At 45.6% G+C, this 17,413-nt stretch overlaps 1 protein-coding gene across 1 annotated transcript in view; it reads left to right on the top strand.

The window, feature by feature from the left end:
- Positions 1-17,413, top strand: part of kdm2bb (lysine (K)-specific demethylase 2Bb) — a 43,643-nt gene that overhangs the window by 6,309 nt on the left and 19,921 nt on the right. Inside the window, exons 7-13 of the mRNA XM_076283842.1 lie at positions 1,218-1,311; positions 1,606-1,759; positions 2,025-2,140; positions 4,612-4,750; positions 5,350-5,777; positions 7,117-7,203; positions 10,152-10,154. Coding sequence (XP_076139957.1) covers positions 1,218-1,311; positions 1,606-1,759; positions 2,025-2,140; positions 4,612-4,750; positions 5,350-5,777; positions 7,117-7,203; positions 10,152-10,154 — 1,021 coding nt within the window. The remainder of the gene's footprint in view (positions 1-1,217; positions 1,312-1,605; positions 1,760-2,024; positions 2,141-4,611; positions 4,751-5,349; positions 5,778-7,116; positions 7,204-10,151; positions 10,155-17,413) is intronic.

The raw sequence follows: 17,413 nt of genomic DNA, 5'->3' as shown, positions 1-17,413 counted from the left end.
GCCTCAGTATTGCAGTTACACTAAAGATACTAATCTCTTTTCTTGAATAAATCTTGAATAAATCTCTTTTCCGCAGCATGCAGTGTGCCAATATTTGGCAATTTATTGACATGCTGCACTGAAATCAGTTGGGTCATTTGTAGCGTAACATGTAGAGAAACATGATGGATTTTGATTTAAAATGACAGTTTGTCGTTTATGATCTTTAGAAGTTCCATAGAAAGAGTCTCTGTATAAATAGAACTTCCTTGATTGTGCTCTGAGCCACCAGTGCTTGTGTCTAGTGTGGTGATGCGTGGTACTAAATTAGCAAATTGTTTTGCCAAGTTTACAATCCATGAAATTAGAATTGGTTTGTGTGTGTCAGTATTAACGCATTGCATGGAGTATACTGTATCAAACAAATTAGAGCTGCAACTAAGTTAGAAGGTGCTACTGTACAGAACTGAACTGTACATGGTAAACACAAACAGTAAATATTGAGCATTTCACCATCATAAGCCAGTGATCATGTGATCATGAATCTAAACTGATGACTACTCTGTCATCTCTGCACTTTTCTGCCATCTTGACTGATGAGCAGATAAGACAGATCATTCTGAATGGCCCTTAAGACACAGATCATTCTGGATACAGTTTGTAGAACGGTGTGATGGTCGTTGTAATTAAAGAAATGTAAATTTCTTATAAAATAAATCTGATTTTTGATGTGATGTGATGTGTGTTGTGATGGGATGTGATGTGATGTGATGTTGCGTGATGGGATGTGATGTGATGTGTTCTGGCTCTGATGTGATGTGATGGGATGTGATGTGTTCTGACTCTGATGTGATGGGATGGGATGGGATGTGATGTATATTGTGATGTGATATATATTGTGATGTTATGGGATGGGATGGGATGGGATGGGATGTGATGTGATGTATATTGTGATGTGATATATATTGTGATGTGATGTGATGTGATGTGATGTGATGTGATGTGATGTGATGTGATGGGGTGCGATGTGATGTGATGTGATGTGATGTGATGTGATGTGATGTGATGTGATGTGATGTGATGTGATGTGATGTGATGTGATGTGATGTGATGTGATGTGATGTGATGTGATGTGATGTGATGTGATGTGATGTGATGTGATGTGATGTGATGTGATGTGATGGGGTGTGATGTGATGTGATGGGGTGTGATGTGATGTGATGTATGCTGTTGTACAGGTACTGCCTGATGAGTGTGAAGGGCTGTTTCACAGACTTCCATATCGACTTCGGAGGGACGTCGGTGTGGTATCACGTCTTCAAAGGAGGCAAGGTGAGGCCAGAGACCTGCCCTCATTTTGCGTGTGCATGTGCGTTGATGTGTATATGTGTGTGTGTGTGTGTGTGTGTGTGACAGGCAGAAAGGTGAGGAAGATGATGGAGACATAGCCTTCGATGTAGCCTGTTTCCATAGTGATTAGTAAGGTCTGATAGGTTACATAAAAGCACTTTATAAGTGGAACAAACCCAAACCCCAGATGTTTACTCTATATATTTGTTTATTGAGGTGTAATACTAAATGAATGTTGAAAGTTGACTCTTGTTTTTTCGTATGTTGCGTGATCAGATCTTCTGGCTGGTGCCCCCCACCCCCCATAATCTGGCGCTCTATGAGGACTGGGTGTTGTCAGGGAAACAGAGCGACGTCTTCCTGGGCGACAGAGCCGATGGCTGTCAGAGGGTGGAGCTGAAGCAGGGATACACCTTTTTCATCCCCTCAGGTGACACACACACACACACACACACACACACACACGGATGTGACACACATACACACACGCACAAAGGGGACACACACACATACTGTACAGACACACACGACACACATGACTCACTTGAATGTGGTCAGTTTCTCCCTCACATAGGGTAGAAAAACACACCCCTGGATCCACCACTAGGGGGAGCTATAAATCGGTTGTTAGCGATAAACCTTAAACATTTCTCTGAAGATGCAAACTTGGATTGTGTGTGTGTGTGTGTTTCCAGGCTGGATCCATGCTGTGTACACCCCTGAGGACACCCTGGTGTTTGGCGGGAACATTCTTCACAGCTTTAACATTCCTATGCAGCTCAGCATCCATGAGATTGAGAATAGGACCAGGGTAAGACTAATGGGCCGCTCACACCAGGAACGATAACGATAAAAGATAACTCTAACGATAAAATGTGACAGTCACAAACTTTATGGATTCTGATTGGCTGTTTCATCATTCTCAAAACCGCTCTGAAAATGATCCCCAACGTTATCGTTCTTCATGTCGTTATCGATATACTTTATGTGTAGACGTCATCATTCATATTAGCCAGAACAATGCAGTTATCATTCTAGTTCTCATTTTTGGTGTGAACGGCCTTTAACATCTCTAGAGATATATAATGAGACAAACAGCCGCTATAGCGTGTCATTTAAACAACAACGGGCTACAGCGTTCATACCACATCTGGATCTAAGTTCCCACGGGGACCCGGGTTTGAGTCCGGCCCGGGTCATTTCCCGATCCTACCCCATCTCTCTCTCCTCCACTCCTCCTCCTGTCACTCTCCTCGCCACCATATCAGATTGAAGGCATAAAAGATCATTTGTATTGATCAAAATCTGCTGGCAAACTTGCAGAACGCATATAGTTTGAATCGGCATCAAATATCCTGGTACAGGAATTCAAGATCAAAAATGAGCCTTCATGCACATGTAGTATGAATGTTTTGAAATTTGAAATGTTCAAATTAGGTTTTAGAGTCATTTCCATTTCTCTGCCTCTCTGCGTAGTGTGTTTGCTTACGTGACCCAAATGCTGCCCTGTGCATGTCTTTAATAATAATGTAGTAATGCTGTAGCTGTCTCCTTGAATGGCTCCCGCGCTGAATATGAGGCTACGGGAGGGAAAGTGGGTCTTCTCCATGGGTTGGGAGGTTATCTCCCTTGAACTGCATTCTTCAGCTCTGAGGTCACTCTGAGGTCGCTCGGACATCACTTAGGCCCTCCACGGCAGGAGGAGCACTTCTCGAAGCCCTGCTGTGAGAGAGTGCAATAAGTGCAGCACAAGAGACCTTTGTGTGTGTGTGTGTGTGTGTGTGTGGAATAGAGTGCCAGCATTTTTAAAGGGAATAACCTGGCCAAGGGGGAAGAAAAGCTATGTTAACTCTCTGTGTGTGTGTGTGTGTGTGTGTGTGTGTGTGTGTGTGTCTCTCTCTCTCGTGTGTGTGTGTGTGAGTGTGTGAAAGAGAGACTCAACCCTGGGAAAACATCTTAATTATTATGTCACTTGGGACTTAAAAATGCGGCCAGCTGTGTTAGATGCTGGAGTTGGCCGTGGGGTAAACAAGGAGCGGCCAGCCACAGAAGTAGCCCCCTAATACTGCTGGACACTCTCCCATTGTCCACACAGTACACTGTGGAAGTAGCCCAATAACATGGCTGTATATGTAATCTTGTTCTTCTTTGTAGAAATAGCCATGTAATGCAGCAGTAGGCTCAGACAGTGTCCTCAGTGCTGTAGAATTAAGCAATACAGCGTGTGTGAGAGTGGGGATGGTAAAGGATATACCCATGCTGTGGTTGGGCTGTAGTGCTAGTACTGTAATGCTGTATTTGTCGTCTGATTGGGCCGTAGTGCTAGTCCTGTAATGCTGTATTTGTCGTCTGATTGGGCCGTAGTGCTAGTCCTGTAATGCTGTATTTGTCGTCTGATTGGGCCGTAGTGCTAGTCCTGTAATGCTGTATTTGTCGTCTGATTGGGCTGTAGTGCTAGTCCTGTAATGCTGTATTTGTCGTCTGATTGGGCCGTAGTGCTAGTCCTGTAATGCTGTATTTGTTGTTTTGGTGCCCTCAGCAGATAGCAGCTGTATACTCTGTTAGTGTTGACAGTTGAAAAGCCCAATAACATTGTTAGATAGATAGAGATAGATAGATAGATAGATAGATAGATAGATAGATAGATAGATAGATAGATAGATACTTTATTGATCCCCAAGGGGAAATTCAAGAGATATAGATAGTCCAATAGTACTGCTTTATGCTTCATGCCTTTTCTGATCTCTTCTCCTCTGTAAAGAACAGATTTGTTTTAGCCTGACGAGCCAGACCCACATTAAATTGTAGGGTCTGGGCACTTACCGTTCGCAGTGCTCAGTCCGAGGGGCGGGATAATTGGTTGTCTTTCAAATTCTCTCTGCACGCAATAGGACAGCGATATGAGTCCCATGCGTTTCTCACCAGCGGAGCTAGTTGGCTAGTTCAAACTTTTGCCAACTTAATAAAAGCTTAACTCGTGTCACACTGTTCGCCAACAGCAACATTATCTTATTTGTTTTCAAGTAGCAGGGAATTCAAGCCAAACCGTTGCAATTCTGCCATCAATCATTATGTTAAGCCCGCCTAACGACTCTATACACGATTTGATTGGCCTGATAGAAGTTTAATTTTTCGAGCTCACAAGCCAACGGAGAGTTGCTAGACTAGCCCTGGCTAGTCTAATTTGCTGCCGCTAGGGTGCGTCTAGATTTCTAGGCTAGATTTGTTTGTGATGACCTAATAATTGACCTGATGTTCATCTCTTCCCTCTGCTGGACCCAGGTCCACTCCAAGTTCCGCTACCCATTTTTCTACGAGATGTGCTGGTATGTTCTAGAGCGCTACATCCACTGCCTGACTCGACGCACACACCTCGGCCCACATTACCGCCCAGACTCTATGCTAGCGGCTACGCTAACGGGTAAGTTTGAGCAGGTGGGAAAGAGATCCCTCTTCAGCTGGGTAACCCTTCATAGGCCTTCAACCCAGACACAAAGTTAGCAGCTATGCTAACATGTGAGCTGGTTACAGGCTGGAAATGTTATCAGCAGGCCTATGGCCTATGTTAGCAGCTATGCTAAATGGTGACTTGTGCCCAAGTTTCACTCCCTCCAATAGGGGTCAGTATAGAAGAATAGCCTCTCTGCCCTCTGTGTGTGTACTTACTGGGCTCAGGTAGGAGGGGTCAGATACACTGCCCCACAAATCAGCAGCACATTCGCTCTCTGATGAGGCTTGTATTGCTCTCCTCTTTGATGTGCCCCTCTCTTCTTCTCTCCCTTTTTCTCTTCCTCCTCTCTCTCTCTCTCTCTCTCTCGCTTTCACTCTTTATATCTCTCCCCTTCTCTTTCTTTTCTCTCTCCACCTTTCCCTCTCTTTCTCTCTGTCAATCTCCCCCCTCTTCCTTTCTCCCACTCTCTCTCCCCCTCTCTCTCTCTCCCTCTCTCTTCCTCTCCCTCTATCTCCCCCCCCCCCCCCCCCCCCTCTCTCTCTCTCTCTCTCTCTCTCTCCCCCTCTCAGACACAGAGACCAAGCGGAGCATGGAGAGCCCTGACTCTGACACCAAACTGGACGTCCAGGACGAAGACTCAAGTGGTGCCTGTCCAGCTAGTGGCAACAACAAGCCCTACTCCCCCCAACCGGACGGCCAGACGCCCACCCCTGCACTACCACTCAGCAGTACCACCACCACCACCCCCCCCACCACACTCCCCCAGAAGCAAGCCCCGACCAGCGACCCTGATACTGAATGCACCCACCCGCCAGAGTTTTCCGGAACCCCTTGTGGGTCTCCGAGGTCAGAGGTCGGCTCCAGGTGGACGCACCTGACGGAGTTTGAGGTGCAGGGCCTGCGGGCGCTGGTGGAGAAGCTGGAGGCGCTGCCTGAGAGCAAGAGATGCGTCCCGGATGCCATCGCAGACCCAAGCGCCCTGCTCCAGCACATGAAGGTCAGTGGGCAGGACAGTGACTTTACAGTCAGACTAGTGACTTTACAGTCAAACCAGCGACTTTACAATCAAACCAGCAACTTTACAGTCAGACTAGTGACTTTACAATCAGACCAGCGACTTTACAATCAAACCAGCGACTTTACAGTCAGACCAGTGACTTTACAATCAAACCAGCGACTTTACAGTCAGACTAGTGACTTTACAATCAGACCAGCGACTTTACAATCAGACTAGTGACTTTACAATCAGACTAGTGACTTTACAGTCAGATTAGTGACTTTACAATCAGACTAGTGACTTTACAGTCAGACCAGCTACTTTACAATCAGACTAGTGACTTTACAATCAGACCAGCGACTTTACAGTCAGACTAGTGACTTTACAATCAGACTAGTGATTTTACAATCAGACTAGCGACCCATCAGACCAGTGACTTTAACATCAGATCAGTGACTTTAACATCAGATAAGTGACTTTAACATCAGACGGATTCTCATTTTTGCACCTGTTCATTCTGCAAATAGTTCTGTGATTTAAAGCTCCTTCCAGTCTTTGTAATGAGTCCAGTTAAGGTCTCTGGGTGTGTGACCTCTCTGGCCATAACCCTGGTGTTCCTAACATCCTGCTTCAGGAGGAGCACCATCGGATTAGTGTGCTGTTAGGGACACTGGATCTCTGACCTTATCATTGCATTGCTGTTCAAGCAGTGTAAACACACACACACACACACACACACACACACACACACACACACACACACACACACACACACACACACACACACACACACACACTTGCAGGCTTACCACAGAGAGAGACACACACACACACACACACACTCACATTTGCAGACACACACACACAAAGACACACACACACACACACACACAGAAACGTTATGAATATTTGTTTTAATGACGTGATTTGTGTAAGAGGGAGAAATGACTCAGATTTCCCACTCCCCTCCGAATGTTTCCTGTTACATATGCCTACCGAGGCCTGTTATAGCGGCCTCTTTGATGTAGGTTATATTCGCATGGTCTTACACGTCCTTCCATTGTTGGGGCGGAACTGTGTCGAGGGTGGATGGGGCACTGGAGATGGACCACACATTGTATATGCCTGCTCATAAAACAGAGTCTTTGTTAGAGAGTGTGTTTGTGTCTGTGTGTGTCTGGGATAGGACAGCATGATGTTTTTTCATGGCGGTCGTCCTCATAAACACACACGCTCACACACTCCGACGCCCATGTACACAGACATAACTAAGTCAGTCTCACACACTCGCATACCCACTAAGCCATGTCAGGTGAGTTTTTTTTTTTTCCTCCTGTAGGTCGTGCTGAAGGAGCATGCTGCTGATGATCCCAACATGGCCGTCACCGGAGTTCCTGTTGTGAGCTGGCCAAACATTGCCGTCAAGGTAAGAGCTCCCCGGACGGTAGTTAGGGATGTCCAGATTGGGCATCAGTTAAGGGAGACATGGACGTGTTGGATATTCGTTCAGGTGCGATATCAGTGTTGGACATCAGTAAAGGCTTCTTGCTGTGACATTTCCTTTCCATCGTCACCTATGTGATCTCAATCAGTGTTGAATGAATTTTGGTGAGATATCTGTGTTGAACATCGGTTCAGGTGAGAGATCAGTCTTGCACGTCAGGTCAGGTTACATATCTGGTGAATATCCGTTAAGGTGAGATATCAATCAAGGTGTCTTCCTGAATGTGAAGAGAGATGTTTCTTGCCGCCATTAAGTGCTTGCTGGGGGGGGGTTCAGGCCTTGAGTTCTGACAATGTTAATATATAACATAATTAACACAACTGTTATTAGCATATAAAATAATACAATTTTACTGAATTGAACTAAGGTGAGACATTATTTTTAGACTTGAGTTCAGTTGAGATATCAATGCTGGACATGATTTAAAGGTGAGATGTCCTCATTGGACGTGATTTAAAGGTGAGATGTCCACATTGGACGTGAGTTCAGGTGAGAGGTCAGTGTTGAACATCGGCTCAGGTGAGAGGTCAGTGTTATCCTGTGTGTTGTCCTGTCCAGCCCCCCCCCCCCCCGCAGGTGTGACTGCCAAAGACTAATGCTGACAACCCAGACAACTCAGACGTTGTAGAAGTGGGAGCTCCAAATTCGAGTGGCGTTACATTGTAGTTTTTTTTCCCATAAGGTGGTCGGAATTCTCCGAGCTTGTCTGGAATGAAATTGCTGGAAAAATGATTCCAACTAGGAAATATCCGAGTGTGTGTGTTTCTCTGTGTGATTGTAATTGAGAGTGTGTGTGTGTGTGTGTGTGTGTGTGTGTGTGGTGCAGTCTGTTTAGTGTATTTCCCCCAAACTCTGTGGACTTGGAGACTGGTGTGTGTGTGTGAGCGAGAGAGTGAGATTCAGAGTGAGGGTGTGTGTTAACCCCTTTCAGACACTAAGCTCATGTATCTATCATTTAAAAAAATGGGATTTGCATTTACACAATTTTACATCACGATAAAGTAACGGTTGTTATTGGCAGTGAAGTTTCTGTTGGCAAGGTAGAGTGGGTGTGTGTGAGAGTGTTTGTGAGAGTGAGGTGTTTGTATTGTGTGTGTGTGTGTGTGTGTTCTATCAGAGGAGTGTGTGTGTGTGTGTGTGTGTGTGTGTGTGTGTGTGTGTGTGTGGACAGTGTACAGTGTGTGCTTTGTTGAAAGGGATGAGTTGTGGGTGGGAAGTGACAGTTAGTACATGGGAGGGGCGGGCGCTGACTCGTGGGCAGTGGCAGGGTGTGAGGTCATTTCCTGTATACCCGGGCAAACAGTTCCCTGGAAGTCTCTTGCCGTTTCCCTGGAGCTGCTGGTCTGAACCCAGAGACCAGCTGTCACTCTGACCGCTCTGCAAACAAAATAAGCAAAACAAATACAATAAAACAACCAATCGGCAGCCCAGGCCAGTCATGTTGTGGCTTTTCTGTTGCTGTTGTGTGTTGTGGTCTGCCCATCCCCCTAATGCTGCTGGGTGTGTGTCTGGCCCATTTTAAGGCCAGCTGCTCCATCTGAAGCCTTATTGTGTCTTTTCTAATCCCGAGCCATCTGTCCCACACACACATGCACACACAACTCTACAGACCAGCATACTTCCTCATCAATATGCACAGACTCTGCCACTGGACAGAAGTACCATGCGGCCTACATATTCATGAGCCTCATCTGCATAGAATGTTTCTATTGGCTGCCCTGCCTCTTGGCCCTGCCCCACTGGCTGTTTGCGTGAGGGTGAGGGGCGTGGCCTGTGCCTGTTTGTTCAGCAAAGTGAGACCAGGAGGCGGGGCCGATAGCGGAAGGAGAGGAGGGGGAGGAGGAAGGGAGGGAGGGCAGGTCCATCTGGCAGAGGGAAGGCAGCCAGAGACTCTCTGCTCTGTTTCAGCCATGTCAGTTTTTTCGTAGCAGCGTGGACGCTGAACACACACGGGGGGAGAGAGAAGGAATATAAAGAGAGAGAGAGAGAGAGAGGGAGGTATGGCCATGTCGCTGAGCGCGGATGACGAGGATTACGAGTCTGATGCGGAGCAGCAGGTAAGCAGAACCGACACAAGCCCAAACCCAGACCCGGCCGCCGGCCAGCTTCACAACACGACAGACTAAACTCACAACAGACACTGCTAACTGACTGACTTATTAGCCGGACGGACAGACTCACAACTGTCAAATTTAACTGCCTGACTTCCCAACAGGACAGACTAAACTCAAAACAGTCGCAGCTAACTGACAGTAAGACTTATCCAAAAGCAGCCACAGCTAACTGACTGACTTCCAAACTCACAGCAGGTACAGGACAACAGGAGAGCAGAGCATATATGAGTTTTGGAGAAACAGAGCGAGCACGTGTAGGTGTGTTGGTGTATGTATGTGTGTGTCTTGTGTTTCCTCCTGGCTGTGTTATGGTAGATAGGATTGTGAGATACGTTGAGTGCGGTTGTTACAGTCGTAATGTGATGTGTGTGTGTATGTGTGTGTGTGTGTGTGTGTGTGTGTGGGGGGGGGGGGGTTGTTTGGCTGGTCTCTGAACAGCTTCATACTTCCTTCAGTCAAATGGCACTCAGAAGCTCTCACAGTGTCTCTTGCCTCTAGGCAGCCTCTGGCTCCCTTGGATCATCCAGGGAGAGAGAGAGAGAGCCCTGTTGGATGTCTTAAAGAGAAAACTTCTATCCCCGTTAAATATCTGTAAGAGAGAAAGAGAGAAAGAGAGAGAGAGAGAGAGTGAGCGAGAGCAAGAGAGAGATGTTAGTTTCAATATGAGTGAGTGAGAGAAAAAGAGAGTAACCGAGAGACTACTAGCCCTGTCAGATAATTGAGAGAGAATGAGAGAACATTGCAAACTGTTAGGAGCCTGTTATGTGTACAGTACATGAGTGAGAGTTGCTAGCCAAATTAGAAGAGATAGTTGCTAGCCCAGTTAAATAGAGCAACAAACCTGCTGGTCTTGTTCAGTAACAGGGTAATCTAACCCTGAAAAAAAGACAATGTTAAAAGTAGAGAGCTGCTAGCCATGTTTTTAGCCTGACAGAAAGCTGCTAGCCATGCCATATAGAACAACAGAAAGCAACTTCTAGGCGTCTTCTAGAGCGTCAGAAGGCTGCTATCTCTGATATGTGGCCATGCCTGACCGTCCTGAAGGACAGACACATGCTTCTGTGTGTCGCTGTTGTCACGTTGGGACTGTTGCTGTATGTCCACAGTGCTTTCGAGGGTTGAGGGCAGATGAAAGCTCTGGGTTCACTCCGGAAGGTTTCACCGCCTAGGGCTACCGCCTTTGTTTGACTTGACATGTTAATCATTAAGCCATGATTTGCATGCGTTTTTGTTTGAGGCCTGGGGAATGCAGGTTATCTCTCTCTCTCTATGAGAAAGAGAGAGAGAGATAAAGTAGAATAGTATGCTTTCTTGCCCATTTTGCTTGCAGTGTTTAACGCTGCCCTGTCTGTAATGACGTACAGTATGTGAGTGTGTGAGGCTTTGAGTGTGTGAGAGTGCTTTAGAGGGTATAGCATGACCACCCACGTGAGCGTGCTCCCAGACTCTTGCTCACCTCGTCAGAGAAGTTGGAGGGTGATGCAATCAGTCTGAAGCTCTCCGCTAGTGGCATGGTTAGATAGCACACTCCTTACCATAGAAAGCATCAGGCCTTGATCTTCGGTGAAGCTGCCACATCAGGGCCACATCAGGGCCACATCAGGGCCACATGAGGGCCACATCGGGGCCACATCGGGGCCATCTCTTAGCCTGTCATCTACTTTCTATGGGTCTTCTGTCGGTGTCCAGCGGCACTGTAAGGTCATGGCATGAGGAGCTTTTCAGTTGATGTTACTTGATCACTCCTTATGTATGAGGGGGGCCCTTCTTCACCTGACTGTGTGTTGTTGTCACAGCCTTTACTTTACACCTAGAGAGTCCTAGAGTGCAGGTTAATAAAATAAAAGGAATGATGTTGAGAGCAGGTCAGGCGAGTTTCAGAGAGGCTGGGAGGCTCGTAGAGGAAACCTCCTGAACTTCCTCCATTTGGGGAGTATTTTTAATCCTTCCTGTCTGCCTCCTACAAGAGGCCTTTTGTAGGGAAGTTGACCCCCACACACACACACACACACACACACACACCGCTCTTTTTTTTCTATCTCCTTTGCTTCTCTCATTCTCTCTCTCTCCCCTCTCTCTTTCTCTCTCACTCACTTTCTTTCTCAGTTTCTATCTATTACCCCCTCTCTCTCCCTTTCTCTTTTTCTCTCTCTTTCTCTTTCAATTCAGTTCAGTTCAAATGAGCTTTATTGGCATGACAATAATTGTATGTTGCCAAAGCTTACATTTGGTATAATGATACAGATAAAAACAATAATGAAAGAAAATAAATACAATATCATATTTATATATAATGTACCCTTTCTATCTCTCTCTCTACCCACTCTCTCTCTCTTTCTCTCTCTCACTCCCTCTGTGTTTCTCACTTCCTCCGTTTCTACCCCCCCTTTCTTTATCTCTATCTCATCCCACTCTCATGTTCACTCCCTTTATCTCTCCCTCTCTCTCTCCCTCTCTCTCCCTCCCTCTCTCCCTCCCTCTCTCTCTCTGTCTCTCTCCCTCTCTCTCTCTCCCTCTCTCTCCCTCCCTCTCTCTCTCTGTCTCTTTCTCTCCCCCTCTCTCTCTCTCTTTCTCTCTTTCTCTCCCTCCCTCTCCCCCCCCCCCCCCCTCTCTCTCTCTCTCTCTCTCTCTCTCCCCTGCCTGAGGAAAGCATGCCCTCTGAGGGTCCAGTATGTTCTAATGGGCTATTTGAGTTTGGGAAACATGCCCACCTCTTGAACTCTCAGACTGAAGTGGACGCCTCAGCCTTCGTCCTCCCTTGGCCTAAAAGAATGTGGATCCCCCCCCCCCCCAACACACACACACACACACGCTCACACACACACACACACACACCACCACCACCAGCACAGGGCCAGGAGCCAAGTCCACTGTCAGGCCCTGATAAAGGAGGAGAAGTCCGCCAGGTTTTAAGCTCTCCACTCATGACTCGGCGAAAGCAAGAGAGGTTCCTCTGTTCTTTGGAAGCCGTAGCCTACATTTCCAACGACACACCTTCTCTGACACTTGCTCTAATTTTACCCCCGCAGCCTGAAACAGGAAACTTGCTGGAACAGGACTGTGTGTTTGTGTGTATGTGTGTGTGTGTGTGTGTCAGTGTGTGTGTGTGTGTTAATTTGGATCTCTGTGTGTAGGGTATTGCACTGTGTAGTGTAGTGTAGTGAAGTGTATGTGGGTACGTTGTGTTTTTAAACAGCCAGGAAGTCTCCACAGCCCTGGGTGGTGAGGCATAATCTGAGAGACCCCCCCCCCATCCACAGCCCTGGGTGGTGAGGCATAATCTGAGAGACCCCCCCCCCCATCCACAGCCCTGGGTGGTGAGGCATAATCTGAGAGACCCCTCCCTGTGGGCATTCGGCAGTTTATGAGCTGTGCCCTGTCTCCTGCCTTATCTCCTGTCTAATCCCGTCTGTCGCGTGTGCATCGACTCTTAGCTGCCAAGCTGTGACACATTTCCTTAGCACAGCACAGCAGCAGCAGCAGCATTTACACAGACATCAGGTGCTAGCTTTTGGAGCAATGTTGCTGACCAATCAGTGTTACTGACCAATGTTGTTTGAGCACTTTCTCACTCATATTAGATCCATCAAGTTGTGTGACTTTTGGAAAGTTAAATCATTAGCTCTGTCGCTGTCATCTAATTAGAGCTTTAAGAGCCTGTCTTGTTATTGTCTGACAACCTTGCTTAAAAACTGCCTTCTGTGTGTCATCAGTTTAACACCTCTGTGCCAAGGGGGGTGCAGGTTGCTAAGTGCTAAGATGCTAAAGCCCTCTGGGGGGTGCAGGATGCTAAGCGCTAAGGTGCTAAGATGCTAAAGCCCTCTAGGGGGTGCAGGATGCTAAGCGCTAAGGCACTAAGATGCTAATTAAGGTGCTAATTATGCTAAGATCCTCAGGGGGTGCAGGAGGTGACACGTGTGGTTGTATGTGAAGCTGTGAGGCTATGAGATGTCCTGTTGACACACACACTCACACATGTACAGACACATGCTTAGTCATACATTACTGTGAAACTAGTGAGCATATCATACCTCTGAAGTAAGTTGCTTTACACTGAATCAGAAGTAGAAATAAATTGATGAGCAGAACTGAAAGTAGGAACTGAGCTGTTGGCCACAGATTGGTATGTAGTCTGTAGAATATAACACAACAACACAGACTTTGTTTAATATAAATATACCTTCCACTGTTAACAATAGTACATTGTTCTTCAATATAGACTCCACTGTTGATATAGCATTAATAACACAGATTTCAATGTGGACCACTGTTCGTATCATATGTCACTAATAACACTGATTTCTTGTATAGCTTAAGGCCTTTTCACACCAATGATTTGCGACGAGACAAAGCCATGGCAGAATGTTCCAGAGTGGAGTTGCAGTGCGGTCAGTGCTGCAGCTGTGTCTGTTGTCGCCAGAGGGGAGTTACAATGCGGCACATTCATCTTCACAAGTCACTGCAAACTGTTGTTAGTATGCTGGTGTGATGGTTTGTTGAGGTTTTTGAACTGCACATCACCTTCATCAAACCAAATCCCTTTGTCTGATATTGCCATTGAAACCAGGTCAGGTCGGTGCTGCCACTGATACTGTGTCTGATATCACCAGTAGGGCCAGGTATCCAAATAACAAGCCTTGGATAACCAGTAATGTCAAGACCCTTCTCAATAGGAAAAAGATGCCATTTAAGGAGGGGGGACATGGCAGAGCTGAGGCGCGTACAGGGGGAACTCAAGAATAAGCTGAAAGAGGCTAAGGAGGACTACAGAAGGAAGATGGAACAGAAGTTGCAGGAGAACAACATGAAGGAGGTGTGGGACTGTATGAAATCTATCACTGGCCTTAAGAAGAGCAGCAGCTCTGTGGAGGGAGACCTGGACAGGGCGAACCAGCTGAACCACTTTTACAACAGGTTCGATTGCCCATTCCCCAGCCCCCACCCCACCTCATTACCAGTGCAACACTCACCCCCATCACCACTGGATACTGCACCCCTCCCCCACATGGCGACCACGAACAATGAGGTGACAGCGACCTCAGTCAACAGCCAAGTCAAGTCAAGTCAAGTTTTTTTATATAGCGCATTTCATACACAGAGGTCATTCAATGTGCTTTACATAAACAAAACAAAACAATAATAACAAATAAAAGCATAGAAGGGCAATATAGTCAAAGAATAGTTAAAAGGTAAAGATCATAATAAAAAGAAAACATAAAACACAAGGTAAAATCATTTAAAAATAAAGAATAATTAGTAAGCAAAAACAAAGGCAAAAGTAGTAAAAAAATTAATAAAAGACAAGGTAGAATAATTATCAAGGCAGATTCAGAATTTGTAACTCAGGCACAGTTAGCAGAAAGCATCTGAGAACAGTTTGGTCTTAAGTCTAGATTTAAAACTGGCTACAGTTGGGGCCTTTTTGATGTCATCCGAAAGTTGGTTCCACAGCTGAGCCGCATAGCAGCTTAAAAGCTGCTTCACCATGTTTAGTTCTAACTGTAGGTTTTACTAGCAGGTTTTTCACCTGGGACCTCAGAGGACGAGAAGGTGTGTACTGCTGAAGCATGTCTGACAAGTATTTAGGTCCTGCTCCATTTACTGATTTATAAACAAGCAATAGTGCTTTAAAGTCAATTCTGTGACTTACTGGAAGCCAGTGCAAGGACTTAAGAATTGGAGTAATGTGGTCAGTTCTTTTAGTTTTTGTTAGAATCCTAGCTGCTGCATTTTGTATCACCTGAAGCTGTTTAATAGTCTTTTTAGGAAGGCCTGTGAACAGTCCATTGCAGTAATCAACCCTGCTGGAGATAAATGCATGAATGAGTTTTTCTAAGTCATGTTTTGACATCAGCCCTCTGAGTTTGGCAATATTTTTGAGGTGGTAAAAAGCTGATTTAGTTATCGCTTTCATGTGGCTGTTGAAATTTAGATCACTGTCAATTAATACACCAAGATTTTTAACAGTATCCTTTGCCTTCAACCCTTTTGTGTCAAGGAGAGTGGCAACCCTAAGTCTTTACTCCTTTTTACCAAATATAATTACTTCAGTTTTTTCTTTGTTCAGCTGAAGAAAATTTTGAGACATCCAGGTGTTGATTTGTTCTATACACTGACACATAGATTCAAGAGGACCATAGTCGTTTGGTGATAGAGCTAAGTAAATTTGTGTGTCATCTGCATAGCTATGATATGAAATCAAATTATTTTGAATGATTTGTCCAAGTGGGAGCATATAGAGGTTGAATAATAGTGGCCCCAAGATCGACCCCTGGGGAACAACACAGGTCAAGGACGTTGGTGTTGAGGTACAGTTTCCAATGGCAACAAAGAAGCTCCTTTCTTGTAGATATGATTTAAGCCAGTTGATAACTATGCCTGTAAATCCAACCCAGTGTTCTAGTCTGTGTAGTAAAATATTGTGATCAACAGTGTCAAATGCTGCACTAAGGTCCAGTAGCACTATGACAGATGTTTTACATGAATCTGTGTTGAGGCGTATTGTCATTGGAAACTTTAATGAGAGCTGTTTCAGTGCTGTGATTTGCCCGAAAACCAGACTGAAAGTAATCAAAATACCCATTTGATGTTAGGAAGGTGGTTAATTGATTAAAGAATACTTTTTCAATAATTTTGCCAATAAAAGGTAGATTGGATATGGGCCTGTAATTGTTTAGCATGGAGGCATCCAGGTTATTCTTCTTGAGAAGTGGCTTTACAACAGCTGTTTTCAGTGACTTAGGAAAAGTGCCAGACAGCAGTGATACATTTACAATTTGAAGGACATCCGCCGCTATGAGGTGAAAAACAGTTTTGAAGAAATTGGTAGGCAGAGTGTCTAAGACACATGTGGAAGAGCTGAGATTCTGTACCGTTTTTTCAAGTGTTTCGTAGTCTATCAAGCTGAGCTCTGACATCAAGTTTAGTTTCCCTCTGTTTGTTGCTGGAAGTTCAGGTTGTTGAATTTGTAATTGAGCAGATATGTTGAGTCTGATTTTGTCAATTTTACCTTTAAAAAAAGATGAAAACTCATTGCATTTATTAGTTGAGAGAAGTTCAGGCGCTAATTGTGAGGGGGGATTTGTTAACTTATCAACAGTTGAAAATAGAATACGAGTGTTATTTGAACTTCTATTGATAATGTTAGAAAAGAAAGACTGTCTTGCTTTGCATATTTCAGAGTTATATGTGCGGAGCATCTCTTTATGGATTTCATAGTGGATCTGAAGTTTGTATTTACGCCATTTTCTTTCAGTCTTCCTACACTCTCTTTTTAGAAGTTTAACTGCTGGATTTTGCCTCCATGGTGCTTTCTGTTTGTCCTTAACTTTCATCATCAGAAACACAGACCCCAGATGCTGCCCCCCTCCCCTCCCCTCCCCCCCTCCATCATCACTGCTGATCAGGCTATCGCACCTCTCCCCCACATGGTGACCACGAGTAGTGCGGCAACAATGGCTTCAGCCAACGGCCATCAGTCTCTAGCCACACGACAACCCTCTCAGAAGCACCCCTCCTCCTCCTCACCCTCCACTCCCCTCATCCCCCCCATCATTACAGCTGATCAAGTAAGTTATTTAAAAAAAAAACATCATCCTCGGAAGGCAGCCGGGCCTGACAGACTGTGTCCAAGGCTGCTCAAGGCCTGTGCTGCTGAACTGGGGGAGCCACTGAAGCACATCTTCAACTGGAGTCTACGTCTCGGACAAGTTCCAACACTGTGGAAGACATCATGTCTCACCCCCGTCCCCAAGAAACCACACCCCAGTGAGCTTAATGACTTCAGGCCTGTCGCTCTAACATCACATGTGATGAAAACAATGGAGCGACTGGTCTTAGGTATGCTCAGACCCCAGGTACGCCATGCACTAGACCCGTTACAGTTTGCATACCAGGAGAAAGTGGACGATGCCATCACTTATCTTTTACACAGGACACATTCTCACCTAGACAAGGGGAAAAGTGCTGTGAGAATCATGTTTTTTGATTTCTCAAGTGCTTTTAACACCATCCAACCC

Source organism: Alosa pseudoharengus, unplaced genomic scaffold (genome assembly GCF_046254945.1).
Source record: "Alosa pseudoharengus isolate Yale_2024_CS ecotype anadromous, Long Island Sound unplaced genomic scaffold, YU_APseudo_1.1 YU_APseudo_1.1_scf_14, whole genome shotgun sequence".
In the NCBI taxonomy this organism is placed as follows: domain Eukaryota; kingdom Metazoa; phylum Chordata; class Actinopteri; order Clupeiformes; family Clupeidae; genus Alosa; species Alosa pseudoharengus.
Note: the sequence above shows the minus strand (reverse complement) of the source record. Positions and strands in the feature narration are given on the sequence as shown.